Source organism: Temnothorax nylanderi, unplaced genomic scaffold (genome assembly GCF_030848795.1).
Source record: "Temnothorax nylanderi isolate EJ_2023f unplaced genomic scaffold, tnyl_v1.0 TNYL_tig0063_pilon, whole genome shotgun sequence".
In the NCBI taxonomy this organism is placed as follows: Eukaryota; Metazoa; Arthropoda; class Insecta; order Hymenoptera; family Formicidae; genus Temnothorax; species Temnothorax nylanderi.
Window position 1 is genome coordinate 291,672 of NW_027249125.1, and position 23,735 is coordinate 315,406.

General features: G+C 43.4%; 1 protein-coding gene across 11 annotated transcripts in view; it reads right to left on the reverse strand.

Annotated features, from left to right (window-relative positions):
• Nucleotides 1–23,735, reverse strand: part of Ten-m (teneurin transmembrane protein Ten-m) — a 515,153-nt gene that overhangs the window by 194,455 nt on the left and 296,963 nt on the right. For 2 of the 11 annotated variants that reach the window (XM_071707978.1, XM_071707977.1), the window contains exon 1: nt 7,437–7,999. The exons of the other annotated variants lie outside the window; for them this stretch is intronic. In XM_071707978.1, coding sequence (XP_071564079.1) covers nt 7,437–7,449 — 13 coding nt within the window. In that variant the 5' untranslated portion in view covers nt 7,450–7,999. Of the gene's footprint in view, nt 1–7,436; nt 8,000–23,735 lie in introns of those variants that run through there. 11 annotated transcript variants of the gene reach the window in all.

The following is a 23,735-nucleotide window of genomic DNA, read 5'->3' on the forward strand; positions in this document are numbered from 1 at the left end:
CTTAACAAAATGATACCACTTATATTCATATCACATATGATCAATGATATAAAATTTTTCCAGCAAAGTACAAATTGTTAATATTACAAAGTAACGGATCTTTCGTAATGTCTTTAGTTATTTTTTGAATTATTAGAGACTTGAATTTTTAAGACATTTCTAAATTATAATCTGCCGAATAAATTATAATCTGATGTTATTACACAGCGTTACAGGCGTTTTCCGCAAATGCTGACACATCGCCGTGCATTATCACGCCACATTCCTCTTTTCGTAAACGTGGTGCGGCTACCCACTGACAATGCCTGCACGTAGAAGGTGCCGCGCGTGCACGGAAATTCAAGCACACTCTCTCTTACTATCACGGCGGAGCACCTTTAAGGCAGCGTCTGCAAGCGAGGAACGTTCCTGGTGCATCGGTCGCGATAAGGATCGCCAAGGGTTACCGGCGATGGTCCGTTCTAATTAATCAGCGATTCGTTAAAACCGTCTCCGCAGGTCGATAACGCTCTACCGGGTTTGCGTTCGCCATCAGAACACGAAGGACCAGGGACAGGAGGGACGTGGGAGGAGGGCGACAGAGGGTGGGTGGCAAATCAGAGAGGGTGGCTCGGGAGACAGTGGAGGGTGCAGGAAGAGAAGAGAGGGTCTGGCCGGAGGGCGTAGCACGGGTTGCGCCGGGCTATACATTACGAGCTTTAGTAGGGTTTAGCCGTCGCTATATACCGTGTCGCGGTCACCATTCCGGACCACCTATACATACGATAGCGCGCGTGTCGTGCGTAGATACATATATACACGCGTGAGCACGAGCGCGCGTGTAATCCCGCGTGGATTCGACGGTACATGCGTAGGTCAGCGCACGTGTGTATATATCTACTGCTCGACCTCTAAGTGCGTATCGAGGTGTGCGTAAGCTGTTCGCACGCACGTCATCGTGTGCGTGCTACATAGCGAGACACAGTGTGCTCGGCTCGGAATATACGGGGTGTGCGGAGAAGGCCCGGTTTCGCTCGAGACCATGTAGTAGTCTCCGTGACACTCGACCTCAATGCCCCATGCGATAATGTCTATCAGCTCCATCACGCACTTCAGCGACCGTCTACGCCAAGATCTTACTGTTTCATCTAATCGTCTTGCGTTAACGAGTACGCTATATTAAAATTATTTCTTGCTCCTTTAAAATCCGTAGTTAAAGGTAAAGGCAATATTTCTGTAACGCCCCGTTGACGCTAGTATGCACTACGACATTTGCGACTCGATATAAACTGCCTACGTTTGGTAATTTTATGCGAGAATTTATAGACTCCGTGCATGTATATACACAAGGATGTCTAATTACAATTACTGCGTGCCGCCTGTGCGCGTTGTGGCTTTTGTGCACGTATAAAAATAGCCGCGTTGCGAATCGCGAATAAGGAGGCGAACGAACGAAAACGTGGGCGATCCACTGCAACGCGCGTTTAGACGCTGCGTTGGATGGAGACGGCATAAGTACTGATGCGAGTCGCGATGAAAAGTTCCGGCCGTGTAGAAAGCAAAGTTAATGTTTCGCGAGTTCGCGGATAAAGAACTTTTCCGCCGGCCTCCAAGTTAACTTCGTGACAATTCGATGAGACGCGTTCGTATTTGCGAAGATGAGGAGATAACTCGATAATTTTCGCGCGACGTATTTGCATCATATCCTCTGCTTTCTGTCTTTGCGCTCTTCCGTTGTCGAATTAAGATGAGTAAAGTCACACTACCCACAACTATATAAATATATGTATGCACACACGGATCCGTGCGCAAAATGTCAGTTATTAGTTTTTTGCAAGATATCTAAATATTAAAATCTGATTCGATATTTCTCGATATCTTTGAATTCGAACCTTGCTAATTTAATTAGAGAGATTTATGATCAGAACATATTAGGTAGTCGAAATATATATTGACCTAATAAGAGGCGATAATGAAATATATCATGGAGTAATGTGATTTTATTTAACAATGTAATAATAAATAATTTAAAAGATACTCTTCCTACGCAAATATAGAAATATAAATTCGCAGTAAGAATAAATTTGCATTTGTGAGTAATTAACAATAAACCGCATAATAAAAGTTTCATATAAATACAGCAACCTATTTGTTATTTGTCATATATTCTATTTGCAAATTTTTATTTAATTAATTATCATAAGATAACTTTTTTAAATGAAAAACGGTCTATCCAGAGTAATATTAGAAAGACCAATGTGCGCGGCGTAAATGCATTCACCACATTTGACAGTTGGATATTTCATATATAGAAGCGGACTACAATATATATATATATATAGAGAGAGAGAGAGAGAGAAACACATTTTCATGTATTTAAAATAGCGTTTTGTAGCGCCTATACAAACAAATATTATCTGAAAAAGTCATGACCACGGTTTGTTATCGTCCTCCATCGTTTTCTGCGTAATTTGGAATACACGCATTCAAGAAGTCACGTTTTGAAGCTCACATATCTCGTCTCACGACAGGTGTTGCTATTCGCGCTTTTAACAAATTAAAGTGCACGGACAAAGAGAGACGTTTCTCCGGGACTAAAAGAGCCGTAGGGACGAAGGGTAAGGATACGCAGTCAGAAAGAGATGTACGGATGGAGAAGCGGAGGTGGAGGCGAGCGAATTGGTGCTAGGCGAAAAGAAGAGAGAGCTAGGCAACGCATAAAGAGAAGCGTCGAGACGTCAGGCGTTTCTCGCTTGCACGGCTTCGTAGAACCACCTTGCTATTATACTGATTACATTTTCAAATGCGCCTACTCGGGATGCTCTCTCCTAACTCTTCCTCCCGGCTCTTTCTTCGCCTCCCGGTCTCTCTCGTCTTTCACTGCTCCAGCAACATCTACGATCCGACATGTTCTATCTATTTTTTTGCGTCTCTACGGATTTTATGACACTTTCGTCGCTCTTTCTCCCACGGTGCCATATTTCAAGAAATCCTCTCCGGCCCCTTTATCTTTCTCAGACGCGATGTAAGAGCGACTTTCACGCGGAGATGCAGGGTGGACGATTCGCCAAGTCTCGCGACGAAATTCCAGCGAGTTTCCGTCCACTTCCATTTCAGCTTTGTGTGCGTATCGGTATAGAGAGTATCTGAATTTCTAAAAAGGCACGGCGGTCGTTGCCGAGACTCGATGACAATGCGCCGGTAAATCACCCCGGCACAAGACAAAAGGCGGAATTCAATAGGAAAAAGTCGGTCACTGCAACGACGTACTATGGACGCAAAGGCCTTGGGTTCGTTCAACTGATCGATTTCGAATGAATATTTACGACGATCCGTGCACCCACCACTTTTTGACGCGCCGATTAGCTCTAAGGAAGAGGTGCGAATAACAATAAGTTCGCGTTGCCGTGCGATAAACTCACCATTTGCATGCGCGGACTTTGTCCCTCTCGCGCACACGAGCTTATGGAAATTATGGAAATCATTTGATACTATCGCCGTAGTAAATAACGAGCGACGAAGAAAGTAACGCGTAGCTTAATACAATAGAGAGTTCGCCAAGTTATCGTGCTACATACGCCATATGCTTCGAGAGATATTCGCGAGCGCGCATCCGGTCCGTGTGATAATGCGACATCAATCATGACGATAACGAACGCGCAGAAAGAATCCGCCTGTCTACGAAATATCCCGCGCAATGACCGGAGGAGAATAAATGCTGGCGAGTATTGGCAAACAAAGAACGTGTAATATATATCGGCGCAAACCGATTATATTTGCATGCCAACGATATCGACAGCGTTAGGTCATCGACCGACGACGAGTTAAGTATTTTTAATAGGCGACCCAACCAAAGAAGCTCTCTACTCTCGCATTCACTGAACCGTTCGTCAAGTGCAATTGATTACCGCTGTACCGAGAAGTTAATCATAGTCATTCGTTGTCGACTGGACGGAGAAATAAGTTTCAATCATATTAAGATTGAAATTTATTTCTCTTGATAAGGCTCACTCGCTAATTCACATAAATATTGTGTATTATGTGAGTGTATTTGCGAAAAAATCTTACACGTGTATATTTGGCTCATCAAGTCAACAAAATATAATTACATTCATGGATTCTCAAAAAATTTGTTTCTAAGTAACATCCAAGCGATTAAACAGTTAAAGAATTATATTATTTATGCACATAAGAGTATATAATTACGTACTATTTTAATGTTACAATAATATTAAGAAATGAAAAGCATTATAGACATCCCACGGTAGATTTCTTCGCACGCGCACGGTAGGACTTTTCTAAGGACCTTTCTAACGAGATGCGGGAGACGGCAGGATCAGCAATGCAATTCTAAACGCGCGGCGACTGTGCAACGCCGCGCCGTCCGCAATTTCCTCAGTGCACTGTCCATTACGACTTTCGAGGGACAATGAGACTTTATGGACGATTCCTCCCTCCCCGTTCTTATCCCCTTGTAGTACCCTACGTGACACCAGTCCTAATGGTGTGCCTGGAGGACGACACACCCTACACCATCAACGTACGCCGACGCGACTTTGCCTTTCTGCTTTATGCAACGTGCACGTTGAGACATGTGTCATTATTTTCGCGCAACTATCTTCCTAGTTACCAACGGCACGTGCGACGTGCCGCTACTCGAACGTGCCGGCGAGATAATACATGTTGCATTTGTTTTCGTTAAAACGCTGACAAAACGCTGCTTCCCAACATGGCGACCCTTTAATCTTCATTCGCGCCGTCTCGTTTGGGATAACCTCGTTTTCTCTGGCGACGATGGCCCTCTCCCTTTTATTGCCACGTGTTGCTCTATCGCGAATGTCAAAGTTCACGGTATTATTATCGCTATAACGTTATTTCTGTCGCAAATTCAAAGATGCACTTGTGCGTGATATAAAACATATATTATGTTGAAGTAAAAATGTAAAGCTGTCGCTCCGAAACGCGACAAATGATAATTTGTCTTAGTGCATATATATTAATAATTAATTAACTAATTAATATTTTAATGGGCTATCGTGGGATTGTTGGGTATCTACACAAATACGACTAGAAAACAAATATTCATTATCGTATGAATGGTAAATTTTTCTCTATTATTTCGACGCGTAATAAATATTCATTCGTCTTTATTGTGCCCACGTATTCGATACTGTGCCCGCGATAATATTACCATCGTTAATTATAATTTGATTCAATTTCCTCGTTTATAACAATATCCTCGTTAATCCGCATCATATTTTCACTTTTAATCCCGTATCGAGTACTGTCAACGTTCACGCGTTGCTGATTCTATATTATCGATCGTCGTATAATAATCATGTATAATTGGTAAATTACTTGTTAAGCGACCAGAAAATTATGCCGATCCAATATGAAAATCGAGATCATAAATACTATAACTTGTTACATATTATACGCTTCGGGATTTTCCGGCTTTGGCTGCACGTAAGGGATTAAGTGGCGTTGAAAATTACCATTCACCCCCCCCCCCTCCCTTCCCACGATCAGATTTGCAACTTAAACGAGTTAAATGACAAACTAAAATGTTAATATGTATCATCAAGAATAAACATCAATAGTGATCAAATTTCATACAACATCATGCCACTTCGACACGTGATGACGTTCTTTTATCGATTGACAATTATTGTTGGTCCATCATTATGTATCCAATTTATTGCAAAAGTTAACAGCATCACATTATTCGATGATATTACGTACTGCCTTCGTTGCAATTTATCTTCATAGTAAACCATTTAAGGGACATGACATCGTATAATAATTTGAAAAAAATAATTAATCGAATTTTTTGTCTGTTCCTCAGACAAAAACGTTGAAAATATGTTTATATTATATTAGTATTACTGCGGCATGACGAAAAACATCTCTTGCCGCGGGGGGGATCGATGTTTTCAAGGCACATCGGAACAGATTTCTGATCTAAAATGTTATTACGTTGTCAGTTCTTTTTATGCATATGAACGTCAATGTGTACATAAAATAATTCGTGCAAAAAAACTCGCTCCAGTTATTTTAGTTAATCAATGGTCAAAATTGTTAAAAACATATTCCATATATCAAAAGTCTGATCATTCGTTTCATGAAACAGCGTTATCTCGTGACCGCGCGGTCATTAGATGATAAATATGATTTCCATTTCGATTCCGGACATTTTTCTTTATCAACCAACAAGTTCAAGAATCAGAATAATCTATAAAAAGGTTCGCGTGAGTTCCTATAATAATGCGCGTGGCAAACGTGCGTAAGAAGTATTTACAGCGGACTTTCGTTGAAAACCTCGAATAGAAAAGAAAAACGACGCTTTCGTCACCCTTAGAGACGCTGCAATCAATCTCTATTCCAAAGCGAGGTTTCGAACATTATCGCGTATATCGCGTGTGGAACTCACGCAAACGACGAAATAATCTCGGGTGAGCAATTCGTAGGAACTTATCTGCTCGACATTTACGAGCAAAGCGGAGGCTTTTTCGGAGAGAGCGGTCAGTAAGCCTTGATATCGACAGCGCTACGTAAAATCAATATTTTCTTTAATACATTTTTTGAGATATTTTCCAAATTATTAGTTTATTTCCAAATTGTTGTAATTATTATTATATTTGCATTTTGAAATAATTGAGATCTTAACTGTTTCTCTGATAAAACAAATAAATTTGAAATATTTAGTATATTTCTTGATTTGTGCTGTAAAATTAATATCCGACTTTGGTTATTTATTTATCATCGAAAGATACATCATATCGTCGCAAAATTGTCTAAAGTGAACTTGGAAACTGGAAATTGCAATATAGCGCCGGCACGGTACCGGGACGCAATTCCAACATATCAATAGCGATAGGAAACGGTGCGAACCATTCCCCCATCCGTTACACGTTATTCCGTGCGAAAGTAGAAATAAAACGATGATTTTTTAACGTAGCGTGAATGCGCGCATAATTCGCGTTAATCGCGGTTTCCGAAACAAAATATCGTCTGCGCATGAAACGCCCGGAGCAAACGGTTTAGCGGGGACTAATTTCTCCTACTTATCGAATCGAAGCACCGCCCGGACAAATTTGTCTCCCTGCGCGAGCCTCACATTCCAGTATGCAAGTGCATCGAGACTCGATTCCCACCTACATGCCTATCTCGATGATCGAAATGACAATGGCATGACATCCATCTCTCTAACAGCGAATCGTATCCGCCTGACGTGCAATTCGGAGCACCTCTTTCTCGCTCGGTGCAGCGGCTGTTCACAAACGCTGGGCGTGGTGGGGAGACATGAAGCGCGCCCCGAGCCCCGAAGGGCACGCGACCGATCGCAGGGGCCAGGTATAAGGACTTGGGGGAGGGGAGCAGGAAAAAATGGAATGGAATTGAGAATCCAGCACGCGTAGCGATTATTAGGAACTCTCTTCGCATCCCCGAACACCCACCTGGCTGGTACATCTACGGTCCTCTATGCCTATCGGTCGTACGGTTGCCTCTACCATTGCACACGAGCACTGCACGACACTCTTAAATCACCATCATCTTCGCCACTGATCTCCCCGCTGGAAACCAATCTCTCCTCCCAAGCGAGTCAGCTCGATGGACCAATCAGCGAGCGACGCGGTACAGCGATCGGTCGGTCGGTCGGTTGGATGGTCACAAGGAAACACCGCAGTACCGGTACCGCATTCGCGGATAGATCCAGGTAGAGCAAGAGCTTGCTCCGAGCTGGAGGACACTACACTATTGTTCGTTAGCACTGCTGGTCCGCTGTCGATACCGGTCGCATTCCTTCCAAAAGCTCTCGAATGATGACTTGGGACTCAGGGTGGAACGACCTAGCACGCGACTCGAGCAGAGTTCGGGAAGTAGAGGTGGTAGAGTTTGTCGACCGAGTCCACCCGACTGCACCCACCTCGGGACGCGAGGGCGCAGACCGTGTTATACGCGACACGGACAAACCTACGGTGACATTGGAGACGCGCGAGATCGACGTTCGCGGTTCCGGGGCTGGCAGTGCACTGACTCCGGCCTCCTCGTTCGACCCGACAATCCGCGGCTCTGACTCCCACGCGGCGCATGCGTAGCTCAACATGGCTACGTTGCGCCGTCGTCGTCGTCGTCGTCGTCACCGTCGCCGATGTCGTCGTCGTCGTCGTCGTCGTCATCGTCGTCGTCTTCCTCATGCCCGTCACCCCTCTAGCTCGCTCCGTCTCTTCCCATTGTGATTCCCTCCGTGCGCGATCGTGCGTGTGGCATTGCGCGCATGTGTATGTGTGTGTGTGTGTGTGTGTGTGTGTGTGTGCTGGTACACACGCGCTGTCGTGCTTCATCCCCCAAATCGGCACCCCCGAGAGAGGAGGGAGAGGGAGAGAGAGGGAGAGAGAGAGGAGAAAGGGCTTCTGCCCCGGCGGCAGCAGCCCCGTCCCGCGAAAGGGGTGAGACAGCGCGTCGACGGTTCTCGCGCTCTTTTCGTGTAAGAATAAGACCAGAAACGCGGCAGGTGGTTTACACGGTGGGCGATTGCCGGCGTGCGCCCTTCTTTGGCGTACGCGATTATCGGGTGTCGAATGAGTTCACGTGATCGAGCACTTAGTCATGGACTGTTCCCCGCAGCATATGAACGCATGACTTCTACAGGTCATGAATGAGATTAGGGTTAACTGCGGCGATTATGCAACGCATTGATGTAAATTTCTCTTCGGTACTGTCTTGACTGTTCTAAATACAGCTTCGTACAAACTAAATTAGTTAGAGTACAGCAGTTGTATCTAATCAGATTATTTTTATTAGTAGCTTATCTTTAATTAAATAAATGCTTTCGAATGATAAAGATAAATTTGTTTTATAACATTAATAAAATAAGAGATCTATTTCTATTGCTTTGCATTACTTATTAGTGTATTCGTGCGATTTATTAGTATATTTGTCTGACTCAAATTTTAATAAAATTATTTATATGCGATGTAGATATAAAATTGATATTGTGTCTTAACTGGCTATACACTGACAATGTCACGAAAGACCAAAAGAATATTGTTAGAGATATTTTGTAATGTAATAGATATGCTTAGTTTCACGATATTCTTAGAAACATCTGCCCTACTAAAGTGTATAAATTATATTAAAGTGGACCTTATAGCTCGACCATGAACGCGCGCATAAAAGACGAAAAGTAATAGTTTGCGAATAACAACTGAAAATTTTCGCAACGATCGATGCGAATATAGCACGTATCAACATGAATAAGTTATATACTTTTATATACGTCGTATGATGCGTCGTTCTCGTTTCTTTCTTTGTCTTAACGATTGCTGCTACCATCGTTGTGCGGTTACTATGAGGCACGGCTGAATCGCGAGTTTCGAAACAAATCTGGCAACGGCACAAAAATATCCGAGTGATCGTTTGGACCTCACGAAAGAAGGATTTCTTTGGGAGCGTTCCAGGACTTCGGACAAGCGCAACGGGTTCTTTCGACATGTGCGAAATTGGAATTACGCGGTATATCTATCCGGTGATTAAGACCCCCGGAAAAAAATCTCATGTGAAACCTATCGATGTTGCAAGCGTGACGTGCTGTCTATGATCTCGTTAACGATAGAAGAAAGAGGTGGTAACGTAGCTCGGTTGGCGCTGTCGGAGATAAATTAGTAGATGGCTCAGATATACGCGCGCGCGCGCGCGTACGGTAGATTGGTTCTGGAACTACGAAGTGAACGCGTATAGCACCCACTAAATTAAAGCACGGTGTTAATCCTGCACGATGTGCTATTCTGTTTTCATCTTATCTAAAACTTTCATATTATAAAATTTAGAGAGGCAAATGAAGCTTTACGTTGCTGCGTAATCTAATAAATGTTGAAATTTTGGTAAAATAATAGATATCTTAACAGTTGTATATACCAATGAGAAAATCGTGCGCGACTTACAGAGCTATTTCAGCCATTAAATATCTCACAAGTTCTCGATTAATTTAGTGAGTGCTATCCGCGCGGATAAAAAAAACATGATGATTAATCAGCTCATTCCATTTCATTTCGAAATGTTCTATTATCTGTTTTTATATCGAACGTTACGATAAGGAACATTCGTAACTAGCTCTGAAAACGGTATAGCTCTGAGATAGTATATTTAACAAGAGATCCGACTTTCTGACAGAAAAAAAATTTTCGTCAATTTTTATAATTTGCCGATCAATAGCGTTACCCCACAAAATAAATTGACAATATCTCTCCGGCCGCGCTTCTCTTTTAACTACAATCGCATGAATTTGATTAATAATAATATTATTAATGTGATATCATTTAATGTTTTCGTAAGACCTTTAGTGAGGCAAGCAAATAAACGCTCGTTCTAAGAATTGTATTATACTGACGATGAGTCATCATATCGTGGCTATTATATACATGCTAAAGATACTAGATAAAGAGAGATATAATTAAAACAGTTCTTTTATCTATTTCTTTTGCTAATCTATTTTCCTTTCTATAAGGAAGCAAATAAAGAAAAAAATTTACTTAACTACTAAAAGAGATCAGTGCTCTTAATTGGAATAAGAGGGTATTAGAAATTTTAATGTTCCGGTACGCTTTGCTTAAAATTGTCCTTGTCTCTAATCTGAGGAAATTCTCAGCTCGATATAACCCCGGAAAGCGACGGAATGTAGCGCCCGGAAAGTATACTTAAGTTCCAATTAAGTGCAAGCCAGCGAAGGCTAAGCAAGCGTGAAGAAACTCGGTTTGCCCCCCTCTCCCCCGTGTTGGGGATACCTTTGGTCCTCGCACCTCTGGTATCGACTCCAAAGCGGGACCGGTGATGGTGGAGCGTCGCCTACTGTAATCCTTAATTGGTCCGCGTGATTCATTCGGTCCATTCATCGTAACTAAACTGCTCTTCGAAAGAGGGCCGTCTTCGCCTCCGGCGACAGAGCGTCTTGGATATCTCTCCTCCATTCCCCGCTCTTTCGTCCCATGTCCTTTGCTGTCTCTCCTGCTGCCTCTATTTCCGTTTCTCTCTTTCTCCTGCTCAATCTTAGTTACACGAAATACCACCACGACGTTCTACGGTAGCTTGTTTCACCGCCTGCCGTTATAACGTTAAATCAGATAAACAAACGCGGTCTTAACTCCGCCTGACATAATCAGTCGTTCAGATTTAGTGAGAGAGAGAGAGAGAGAAACAGTAAGAGAAACAGAGAAAGATCGGTACGGGACAGTGACGAAAGATACGAAGAAGGAGATAAAGGTAACAGAGAAACGGATAGAATAAAACTACAACTTCTGATCTTCAAAATAGCAAATAATGTCGCAAAATAATTTTATACAAAAGTATTTCTCATGCTTTTTTTAATTCATAAAAACTTAATCGTAATAAGAGAGTTTCTTTTAACATTTTATTACTACGTTTTTGGTATATGGTTCCTGGTATAAAATCATTAAAAATTATTAACTATAAAGGATCACTATTTCCGTATCTGGAAGGTAATCATACAAGCATGTTGTAAAGGCGCGAGCAGGGATGTTAAAACGCGATTGGCCTCGTTGTCGGTTGCATGAATCGACGACGAGGGAAGCCCGGTAGGATCATCCGAGGATGACGTCCCGGAGAGAGAGACGATGATTGTTCGGATCAGAAGAAGCACGAGGAAAAGGGTGCGCCCTGCGGGTCCTGTTCGGGCGGATATTATTACGAGACTCTGCGTGTTCCCCGTTCCGCCACGTACGTGTGGACGACATTCGCACGATGACGACGAGGACGAAAATTACCCACTTTTCTACGGTCGCACGTCCCCTCGAACCTCGTTATTTCAAGAATCCGAGTTACTTAGGGTCGAATGGAGAGATCGCTGTCTCGTTACCGATTATTTGACTGGTCGCATAGAATCCTATTCCCATTTCCGTGAAAAAGCATAAGAAGAAAGACAAAGTGCAAAAAGTAACGAAAAAGTGTGTTTGGAAATTGCGACGTAACATAACATTAAATAATTATTCTCGTCAGCGAAAATGCGTTAATTTATGATTTGCGCCAAGCATTAAGCTTGTTGGATTTATTGTGTGTGTGTTGGTGATATTAAATTTCCGGTAGCAATTATCATAATTACTATCGCTGTACACTTTAACCTTATAGATATATTATTACAGAAAATAATTTACTTCATTAATATTTAGTCCAGTTTAGGTTTTATTATATAGGCAAATGTATGCATTAAAATCATTTAAATATTTCATATTTAATTGAATAGTTAATATTTAATATTAATATCAATTTAAATATTTTATGCACAATTACTTTTATATTAAGCCGATTTAGAAACAGAAAATACAATAGTTTTAGTCAATGCGATTTCGAAATATACGTACACGCGACGTACACGAAATAATTGAATTTCAGGTACAGTTTAAATTTTCGATGAGAATATTCGTCGACTACCGAATTCGAATCGTCAAACCGTATCCAAATTTAACTTGACCATTTACAAAGTTACGATCATACCGTGCGATTCAATGTGGTAGCTTATTGTTCCCCGATAGAATCTTATGGGAATAAAATTTAGCTTTTACCGCATCAAAATACGGTTTCGACCTCTTTTGAAAATACGGAGGAAATTCTTTCCTCACTCTCGTCTATCTTACATTCTCCATTCTCCCTCGGTCATCGTAACCATCCCATCGTCGTTCCAACTTTCCGTTTCCCTTGCGAGAAGCAGAATCAACGTGCAGCTCCCACGTAACGCCGCGAAAGTCGAAAGGTAGAAGAAAAAGAAGAATGATATCCGGGCGCGCGCCTAACCGGAAATACTCGACGACGAAGCTCTAAGATTCGCGAAGGAGATTCGGAAGGATGAATAATAACGTTTGAAATTCGAGACGCGGAATAAAACGATGTCGCGGACGAAAGGCACGTCGTCAAAAAAGAGGGGCAGGCGGATGGTACCGGTAGCAGGGAGGAGAGGAGGGTGATTGAGAAGAAGATAGGGTAGATAGATTCCCACAGGAAGGGAGGGACGTATCCTCGCGCGTATAGTCGACGGCAAAGCGAAAGGCTTGCAAGTGGGAACGCCAGGAAGGCAGGAAGGAACGAAGGCTTTGTTCAATAAAATAGAATATCTAATAAGGGACAAAAATGCAGTCAAGAAGAGAATGGAGGGCGCGGGCAAAGAAGGCGGATAGTTCGTTCGGTTGAGCGCGAGAGGAGACGTGAGTTCGAGGCCTCCGTTCCGTACCTCTTATTCCTCTTCGAGATACCTAGAAAGATCGGAAAGGAGAGCTGATCCACGAAAGAGTCAGAGATGGTCCAATGTATAAAACGACGACCTTTGAATGAGGAGAATAGAGGAAGGCGGGATATACGTAAAGTCAGACAGCGTATGGAAATAAAGGCGTGATATCGCGGAGTGCATGGAGAGTATAGAAAAAGAATTTTTGTCGGAAATCTATTTGAAATGTAACTATTTTCTTATATGAATACTTTATCCCGTATTTTTATCCTTTACATTGCAAGCGTTATTCTTTTAGTTATGTCAATAAACAATTAAAGATATTTTCGATCAATAGTCATAACATATGGATAACCGCGTCCACTTAATCACAATCTTATTTCGATCAATGCGTTGTATCTTCCATTGGAAAATCACGGTTATGCATGTTATACGTTATACCTATAGCAACTGCAGCATAATCTCGTTTCGATCAACATGCCAAGGCGAGACCAGTCTCTCGATGTCAGTCAGAGCTTCGTTTCAATTTACATATGCATCAGCGAGGTGTCATTATCCTATCATCCTTAAGAATCGGGTTCAGATTTAAACGAAGCGATTTACAAATATGTAAATTCGAAACCTATCATAGCAGCGTCTCATAATCGACATTTCCGTTTTCTATATTTATCATCCTTCCTGATTTTAAATTACAATAGGCAGTCTCTTCGCAAACACGTATGTATGTTACTTTAGAGAATCTTAATATTAAAATTCCGTGAGAAATATAGAAGCTACAAATTATTTAATCGAATAACTACTGTCGTCCTTTTTTTAAATTTACACACAATAAATTTCATGATTTAATCTCAAATAGAAAATACGTAAAAGCATTTCCATTTGTTTCAAACGCAGCGCATCAAATTACTTGGCACAAAAACTCGCGCTTGTAATACGTTCTATGTATTCGGAGAATTAACGCAGCTGTCTGAACCGACTGTTTTTTATTTCACTCGCAGAATATATCCGTCTATTTGGGCATTATGTTTCGTGAAAATCTAAACTGCACGTAAAAAAGCAATACTTGCAACAAAGAATCGCAACAAAGTATAATCATGAAGGATCAAACACGGGTAGTAACGTTCAGCCAAAAGCGATCGATGGGCATCGAGATGTGAACTCGTGAGGAAGGTGTCGAAGATTTAAGTTGTCTCGGATGATCCCGAACGAAACGTAGGAGGAAATTTCGAATAGGGTGCGACATCCCTCGCTCACAATCAGTTGTAAGGCTGGCGTTATCGCGGGAGAAAGACGGGCCAGAGGGTTGGGAACGGCACGGAATAAAACCTCTTCAGAGAGACGCGCGTATAAGATGGATAGCTCTGGCTTCGGCGAGAGTGCATCGGTGTGGGCGCCCCGACGGCTCTCGTTCTTCGTCGTGTTTCGTACGTGTTCGCGTTGCCGGATTCGGAGAATGTTAGGACGTTATCGATGACGCGAAGCGATTCGTAGGGCGCCCTCGGCGCGAGTTCTCGAAAATTAAGGGTCGAGAAAAGGTGGTGGCTGCTTTTTCTGCAATTTTTCAATCGCAATTAATCGGAATCAGTCGTGCGATATCTTTAATTTCAGAAAAACAGGTCAATACGCATTGTTTTCGTTAAAAGTTATTGACAATATTTTTATTCGTTTATTCGTTTATTTCGCGATTATCTCACAATTGATTTCCTATGTGTGTATACACGTATCTGTAGGTAATGCTGTCGTAATAAAAAAAACGCAATGGAAAAAACGGGAAAAAATTTCAAAAAAGATACAAAACGCTGTCATGAAATACACTAACATCGCACGTGGTTTTTGTATCTTAACGAGTCGTTTGATGTATCTTTCTTTCTTTCGATCTTATCCCTGCGAAGAAGGATCGCGCTCGTGGTTATCGCGTGATTAGATCGTTAGGATCGGATTCTCAATCGAGAAGAATTTATTTCCCGTGGATCTCACCCGCTGATAGTACCCTTTGAAACGAGAAAGAGCGCGATTACTTCGGCACGAGTTTTACGCGAAAGGGATTTATGCTGATATTCTGCGGAGATTAATTATATCCTGCTTTCGTGCTTATCATACGATGCCATATACATTTAAATATGCTGCTTATTTATAAGATTTTCTTTTTCATTTGAATAAACATATCTCACATGAACATATCTCTGATACAAACAAAAATGCGAAAGTTAACGATATACTTCCCAACAATTATAATGTCTAAAAATAGGATAAGTTGAATCAATAAACTACGCTTCCGAGCGAAATAAAAAATGTTTTCTTTTCCATTTCTAAATATCATATTTAGCCATTTGATTTCAACTCGTTGGCTCCGAGTACGTTTACAAGATGCTACTTCCATCGTTTCGGCCAGACCGAGTCACGACTTCGCGTAGAACGTCTGCGGAGTTACGGTTGACAGGTCGGGATAAGGAGAGAAAAAAGAGAAACGGTCCTGGGTTATTTCATTTGCCGGTCACGATCTTTTCCATGTACTACCGCGGTCAGTAAATGCGCCGCGCCGTCGTATGAAGCGGTGACAGTCCAAATCCGAGAAATTAGAGTTCTTCGGTAGAACGGTCGTAGTTACCGAGTTTTCCGGGCTTTCAGGAAAGGAAAGGCGAACGTTGTTATTAGTCGCACGCGAAGGGATTTCTCGCTGAACGGATATAACACCGGACGTCTCGAAAGTCTCCCCATTTGTTTATTAATTCGATCGCGAGCAAGTTTCTCAGATTTAATGGTCGACGAGTAATTTCGGCGTTTGGACAACAGTCAGTGTCCACAAAGCAAATTACATCGACGCGGAAAATCTTTCTTCCGTTTCGGGCAAATAATCGCGTTTCTCCCTCCCCAATCTCCGCATAGTCACCCCTTCATAAAGTCACGTGGCTAAACAAAAGACGTGGCTATTTGTCTTTCGAAGCGTCATTTTAAAGAGAAAGGGCTTTGAATTATAATTAAAATATGGATTTTTAGATGTATATGCACCGCTAACCGAGCAATCATCGCTAATAAATAAAAATAAATTTCATCTTCTGTTATTTACAATTCGTGTGCACGCAGTGCACGCATTTAGATGCGGAACGGAATGAATGAAATACCAGTTACGAATACAAGGATAGAATTTACTCACCAGTCGATGCGTCGTCGTCGTTGCTTTCTCCGTGATGGCCCGGTTGCTCCAGGTTGCTCCAAGACTCGCATTGATGGAACGCTCCGTCATTCACTCACAAAGTCTCGATCGAGAAAATGTCACTGATCCCGCGCGTTAATTAATGCTTTTTCATCGTTCATCACTTTGACAGTCCTCGACAATTGCGTGTTCCGGCCGAATAATTACGAAGAGACGCCGCGGCAACTAATACGCAGACCGTTTCTTCGTAATGTTGCAGTATCATTTTTTGCACTCTTAATCGATGAAAATCACACTCGCGCTCCCGATATTTATTACGCACGAGATGTGTTTAGAACGAGCGAACAACACGCGAAAAAACGATCGTTTGCTATTTATTAGTCCAGCACGCGACGCGTTCCGTCCGATGGACAACTATGAAGACGCCACGGCAACTTGACGCATGCTCTGCCGGCAACGATATATTGTAACATGATGATCGTCCGATTCTTCGTTATAATCTGTAACGTGTCTCCGGCGCGAGACAAACAACTTAAAAAACGTCGTTGATTTCCAAGAATTTTAGACGCCGCGGCCGGTAGCGAGTCGCGCGACGTCGTGTTTGTTTTGATCCGCGGCCCGGTCAGCACGATTATGTTACGCCTCAGTGCGCCTCGGGTATCTCGAAGTTGCCCCCACCACTCGCCGCCGCGACGAGGTAAGCTTCGTGTTTTCGATACGTTTTTTCGATTCAGTTAGGGTTAGGGAAGGACTATCACGAGAGAAAGAATGCGGGACCGAATCGTGCGATCACCGCGGAGTACTCCGCTAACGACTCCAACTTAATAATCGCGATTAACTGAAATCGATGCTCGTAATCGGCCTTCATTGCTTTGTTCTAATAATCTGATTATTAATCTATTATTACCATTATTCGTTATATTTCGCGACAGAGCTTCGGGGATTTCATACGGGGTATTTTTCGTACGTATAGCTAAGTAATTGCTGGCTGCTTGGCAACATTCGGTCAGTATGCCTCGCCTCGTGAGACACAATTCGGAATTATTAAAGACACGTCACGCAAAGCCGTACTTATTTCGTTTTGACTAACGCGATCGTCGCACGATAGTTTTCTAAAATCTTACGAAGAGATTCGTTCCATGTTTCCAGCGAGAAATTTAACTTGGTTTTATTTTAATAGATGCTTATTGCTTATCTGTCACATATTTATTACTTCATGTTATTCGTTATATCTCGAGTGAACGCATTTATCACATACAATGAGGCTCACGTCACAGCAATTTTAATGTGCCTTTTTCATCTTTTAAATATTTTTTCGGTTTCTCCTTATTTTTTTCCAGAAAATATCGTGAATAAATCTGTGTACTTACTGTCCTCAAATACTAATACTAATTATAGAAAAATATGCAATATGTAATTAATATCTAATAATTTCTTTTAATTGGAGGGTAAAAAATATTTCAAAATATTTAAATGTGACCATTTATGTAAAAAAGAATTAAGTGACCGTTTCCGGGTTTTAACATCATTCATCAAATAAGCTTAAAATATTAAAAGGGAATTTCTCCTTTCTCCTGTTTCTCCAATATAATTTCCAAGAAAACAGAGCCTGCAGAATTTTACCCGGTTTCGGATGAATCAGTGCGTTTCCTGGGACCCCCTCTTATTAGAAAAACGCGCCGTGCAGGATACTCGCGGGGTTTTAGCCGGTAAAAATCCGGCACTCCCCTCGCCTCTCCCCGGAGGCGGGGGGGTCTCCCCCCTCCTCTTCACAGAGGGGGCTACTGGGCAAACCGGGCTTCGGCTCGGAATCCCAGTAGTAGATTTCCCCTCGTAAAAAAAAAAATAAAAAATAAAATAAAATAAAAAAAGATTTTACCCGAATAATTCTGTATTTGCATGATTATTATTTTCCATTCATGTTATTATCGATTTAACGTTATTGAGTCATAGCTTAAACATAGCGCTTCGAATTATATTACTGTTATATTTGTCTGCAGTCGCTTTTTATTCAAATGACTGAATTAAATGATATTACTTTTGTTTCGTTACGCGATTATATGGTATGCAAATGACATTTGATCATCAGCGAATCTCGTTGCCACTTTTATGCGAGCGATAATTTTATGCAAGTAAAATTCGCATGTTTATTGGAAATGAATTCTTAATATCTACATTTACTGCGTGATCAACAATACTGCTATTGCCGATGTTATTGACGCGTGTAGTATTTCGGCTGTCATTAGAACTCTGACGCTTTTAGAAATACAGGTATTATTAGCGAGCCCTTACAGAGAGATAAAGCGCCTCGAATTCATCCGGGATTCAAAGCAAACGCGCGTTCGCTAATCCGTGGAATGTCAGACAATGAGTGTTCCTTGTGCAAAGTGGAAGTTTTATTATATCATGCGCGGAGAATCGTGGTTGGAGAATTAATGGACGTTAATAAAGATATTAATTACATATTGCATATTTTTCTATAATTTATTAGTATTTGAGGACAGTAAGTAGGTACACACAGATTTAGTCACAATATTTTCTGGAAAAAAATAAGGAGAAACCGAAAAAATATTTAAAAGACGAAAAAGGCACATTAAAATTGCTGTGACGTGAGCCTCATTTTTTTCGACACTGAGGTGTAAAAATCACCTCAGGTGACCGTTCCCGGGTTAATAAATAATTTAAGATATTGCTACCAGACCTCCGTTCAACTTCGCTATATATTATCAATTTTTCGACAATTTGTTTAGTTTTCGAGGCAAGAATACACACGACTCGTAACTCGAAACATGTTACCGTGAAGACCATTGTATGTGATAAATGCGTTCACTGGCCGTCGGCGCACCGCTGTTGGCCCGGTATCGAAGCCTGGCTCCTCGCTGCTCGCTGCTTCTCGCCGTCGGCGCCGACGCTCGGAACATGCACTCGCGTCGGATATCGATCGGAAAAACGCGGCTAATTACGATCCCGCGCGTTAATTAATACGATACAATGATCGCCCGTCGTGTAACACGGCACTCCCGGCGCATATTACACACGAGGTCCGCACGGCACTTGAAACGCGCGTAATGGCGACCCGTCGGTTAGTCGAACGCGTAGCGACGGACGAAGAACTTCGAGGGTACGCGAAGACAACTTCATACCGACGCCTTGCGCGGCCGCCCCGGCGCGGTCCATTTCAGGAGGCAAGCGAGCGCGCACCCGAGCATTGTCGTTCGTCAATCACTTGATTAATTCGTCACACGACCGACTATCCGACACTCTCGAAACACTGTCGCGCGCGCATTACGCCGAATAATACGGAGTATTAACGAGTCCCGGTAAGTAGATCGTTTCCCGTCGCCGCGGAGCCGACGCCACGCACAACGGTTGCCGGAGAATTTCGACTTGTCGCGACCGTTCCCGTCGACTTAATACTGCACGGCGATCGCCCATTAGCCGGACACGTAGCGGCGGATGAAGAACTTGGCGAAGGTACGCGTTAGACAACTTCATGCCGACGCCGACGCCTCGCGCGGCCGGAGCGGTCCATTTCAGGAGGCAAGCGAGCGCGCACCCGAGCATTGTCGTTCGTCAATCACTTGATTAATTCGTCACACGACCGACTATCCGACACTCTCGAAACACTGTCGCGCGCGCATTACGCCGAATAATACGGAGTATTAACGAGTCCCGGTAAGTAGATCGTTTCCCGTCGCCGCGGAGCCGACGCCACGCACAACGGTTGCCGGAGAATTTCGACTTGTCGCGACCGTTCCCGTCGACTTACTACTGCACGGCGATCGCCCATTAGCCGGACACGTCGTGGCGGATGAAGAATTTGGCGAAGGTACGCGAAGACAACTTCATGCCGACGCCGACGCCTCGCGCGGCCGGAGCGGTCCATTTCAGGAGGCAAGCGAGCGCGCACCCGAGCATTGTCGTTCGTCAATCACTTGATTAATTCGTCACACGACCGACTATCCGACACTCTCGAAACACTGTCGCGCGCGCATTACGCCGAATAATACGGAGTATTAACGAGTCCCGGTAAGTAGATCGTTTCCCGTCGCCGCGGAGCCGACGCCACGCACACCGGTTGCCGGAGAATTTCGACTCGTCGCGACCGTTCCCGTCGACTTAATACTGCACGGCGATCGCCCATTAGCCGGACACGTAGCGGCGGATGAAGAACTTGGCGAAGGTACGCGAAGACAACTTCATGCCGACGCCGACGCCTCGCGCGGCCGGAGCGGTCCACTTCAGGAAGCGAGCGAGCGCGCACCCGACCATTGTCGATCGTCAATCACCTAATTGTCCTAATTAATCGTCACACGACCGGACCGACACTCTCGAAACACTGTCGCGCGCGAGAATTACGTCGAATAAGTACGAAGTATCGATACGGAGTATTGACAAGTGCCGGTAAGTAGATCGTTTTCCATCGGCGCATAGTCGACGGCACGCACCAGTTATCGGAGAATTTCGACTCGTCGCGATCTCGCCGCGTTCTCGTCGATTTAGCACTTCACGCGGGCGTCCGTCGCGTACAACGTTCACCGTCGATCGTGGAAACATACCGAAGACCCGGAGCGAGTCTCGTCGCGGCGACAAACGGTCAACGGTCGCGAGTCGCGAATCGTGAGGCACCTGAAACTATCGGCGGACCGAAATGCGCGACGGGACGTGCGCGCGCACAGCCTAATGTGTCGTCATTACTCGTCATTACGCGGATTACGCCTCGCGCTCGCGCGCCGCGCGGAACTAGACGCACACAGGACCGAGCGTCGTTGAGTGGCCGCCGATTGCTCGAATAGTCGAAAATATATTCGTTCGATGCTCCCGAAGCTTCACACGCGAGACGTGGCGAATAATGCGGGTCGTAACGGATTCCGAGGACCGTTCCCAGCGTGGTAAAGCAACACTCACTTGCTTCTCCCACAAGGTTTGGCACTCGATCCCTCAATCGCGTTCAATATGGCAGCGCGTATAACACTCACTTTTACACAAATTACAAAGAATTTCGGTTCGTCGTGGCCACTGTCACTTAACGCTGCACGATGATCGTCCGTCGTCCGATTCGACACTCCCGATACTTGTTCGCTCACAGTAATTGTTTTAAATAGACGAAATATACCGAAAACGCGGCGGAGAGAAGGCGGACGAGATTCCGGCGGAGTACTGGTCGTTACGACTACCTACCCGAGTCAAAACATGGCCTTGCGTGACTCACGCGCGCGCTTAATAATTTCAAATTGTATCTCGCGAAGCACACTGACATGGGGTCCGTTCCGTTTCACGCATATGCGCGCATTTATCTATAGCATACGTAACGTTTACTATAGAAAATGCGCGCATATGCGTGAAACGGAACGGACCCCTAATATTGCCGAGCAGCCAGTAATTATTTAGTTATATGCGCGAAAAATATGGTTATTCGATTTTGCCGAAGATCTATCGCGAGATATAACGAATAATATGAAATAATAAACATGTGATAGATAAGCATCTATCACATGTTATAAATAAAACCAAGTTACATTTCTCGCTGGAAACATGGAGAACGAATCTCTTCGTAAGATTTTAGAAAACTATCGTGCGACGATCGCGTTAGTCAAAACGAAATAAGTACGGCTTTGCGTGACGTGTCTTTAATAATTCCGAATTGTATCTCACGAGGCGAGGCATACTGACCGAATATTGCCGAGCAGCCAGCAATTACTTAGGGTGCCGTCCCATGCAGGACGGAATTTCGGAAAACGGAATCTCGGAATCATTCTGATTGGTTAGCCCCATGGGGCACAGTACAAGCCCCATGAGGCTAACCAATCAGAATGATTCCGAGATTCCGTTTTCCGAAATTCCGTCCTGCATGGGACGGCATCCTTAGCTATACGTAAGAAAAAATACCCCGTATGAAATCCCCGAAGCTCTGTCGCGAAATATAACGAATAATGGTAATAATAGATTAATAATCAGATTATTAGAACAAAGCGACGAAGGCCAAATACGAGCGTCGAACGAAAGTTGGAGTCGTTAGCGGAGTACTCCGCGGTGATCGCACGATTCGGTCCCGCATTCTTTCTCTCGCGATAGTCCTTCCCTAACTGAATCGAAAAAACGTATAAACGTATCGAAAACACGAAGCTTACCTCGTCGCGGCGGCGAGTGGTGGGCGTAACTTCGAGATACCCGAGGCGCACTGAGGCGTAACATAATCGCGCGGGCCGGTCCGCGGATCAAAACAAACACGACGTTGCGCGACTCGCTACCGGCCGCGGCGTCTAAAATTCTTGGAAATCAACGACGTTTTTTAAGTTGTTTGTCTCGCGTCGGAGACACAGATTATAACGAAGCAAAGTTTCGAGAGAAAGACTACTGAAATAAATATCGACAGCAGATCTCTGCGAATACACGCGAACGAAAGACGAGGCTATAATAATCGTTTTAAACGATAAGCGTTCATAAACTTTTGGTATCGTTTGGTTATTAAACGATATCTTTCGTGCTCGTTTCGAACAACATAACGCATTTGTTCAATATAATCGATGATGATTACGGCGTTTCATATGACCGATTATCGTGCTCAGTCGCGCGTGATTTGAAATCGTGAGCAATGATAGCGTCAAGGGAAAAATCCTGCGCGTGAAAGTGCACCGTGAGAAACGAATCGAATTATTTAATTAACGTTAATTATCACCCGGGATCGCGGTCAGTAGTTCCCCACGATACTTATAATCGGCGCTTGTGACCAGCTCGTTTCGAATCAACGCAACGGCGCAACAGTTGTTCAGGCATTCTATTTATTAAGACGCCGTTATTCCGCATTATTTATTCGTCCGCATCGCATCGCGCGTGCGAACGCGGATTGAGGGTACACAATGGTTTTCGTACTAATGAAGGTACTCGAGAGTAATTTACCGCGCTCGAATTTGCAGTCGTTACGTCTCGAAACGGCCGGCGATCGCTGCTTTTTCGCGTTATCTACTTGTCGTTATCCAGTAACGCGAATTATTAATACGATCTAATCTCCGCTCTCTCGGAGTTTAATTACACTCGAATAATCACGATGATCGGGAATAGCAACGTGATTGGACGCCATTAAATGGACGCCTAGCGAATCTCTCGAATTATTCTGAGCGAACATTAAAGGTATCTTTCAAATTGTCGAACGATCGGGATATTAATCTAGCCACCCACAAATTCATAAATGTCCCTCATCTAATAATAAAATATATAATTCGACATTTTCTTTCCGACTGTTCTTATCAATTATTTCAGTAGGTAATATATGTATAGATAGGGTATAGATTCATTTGTATAATATTTAATTATTAAACTTGTGCGTAGACATGTAACGCGTCGTATAAAAAATAAAACACGTGCTTTATT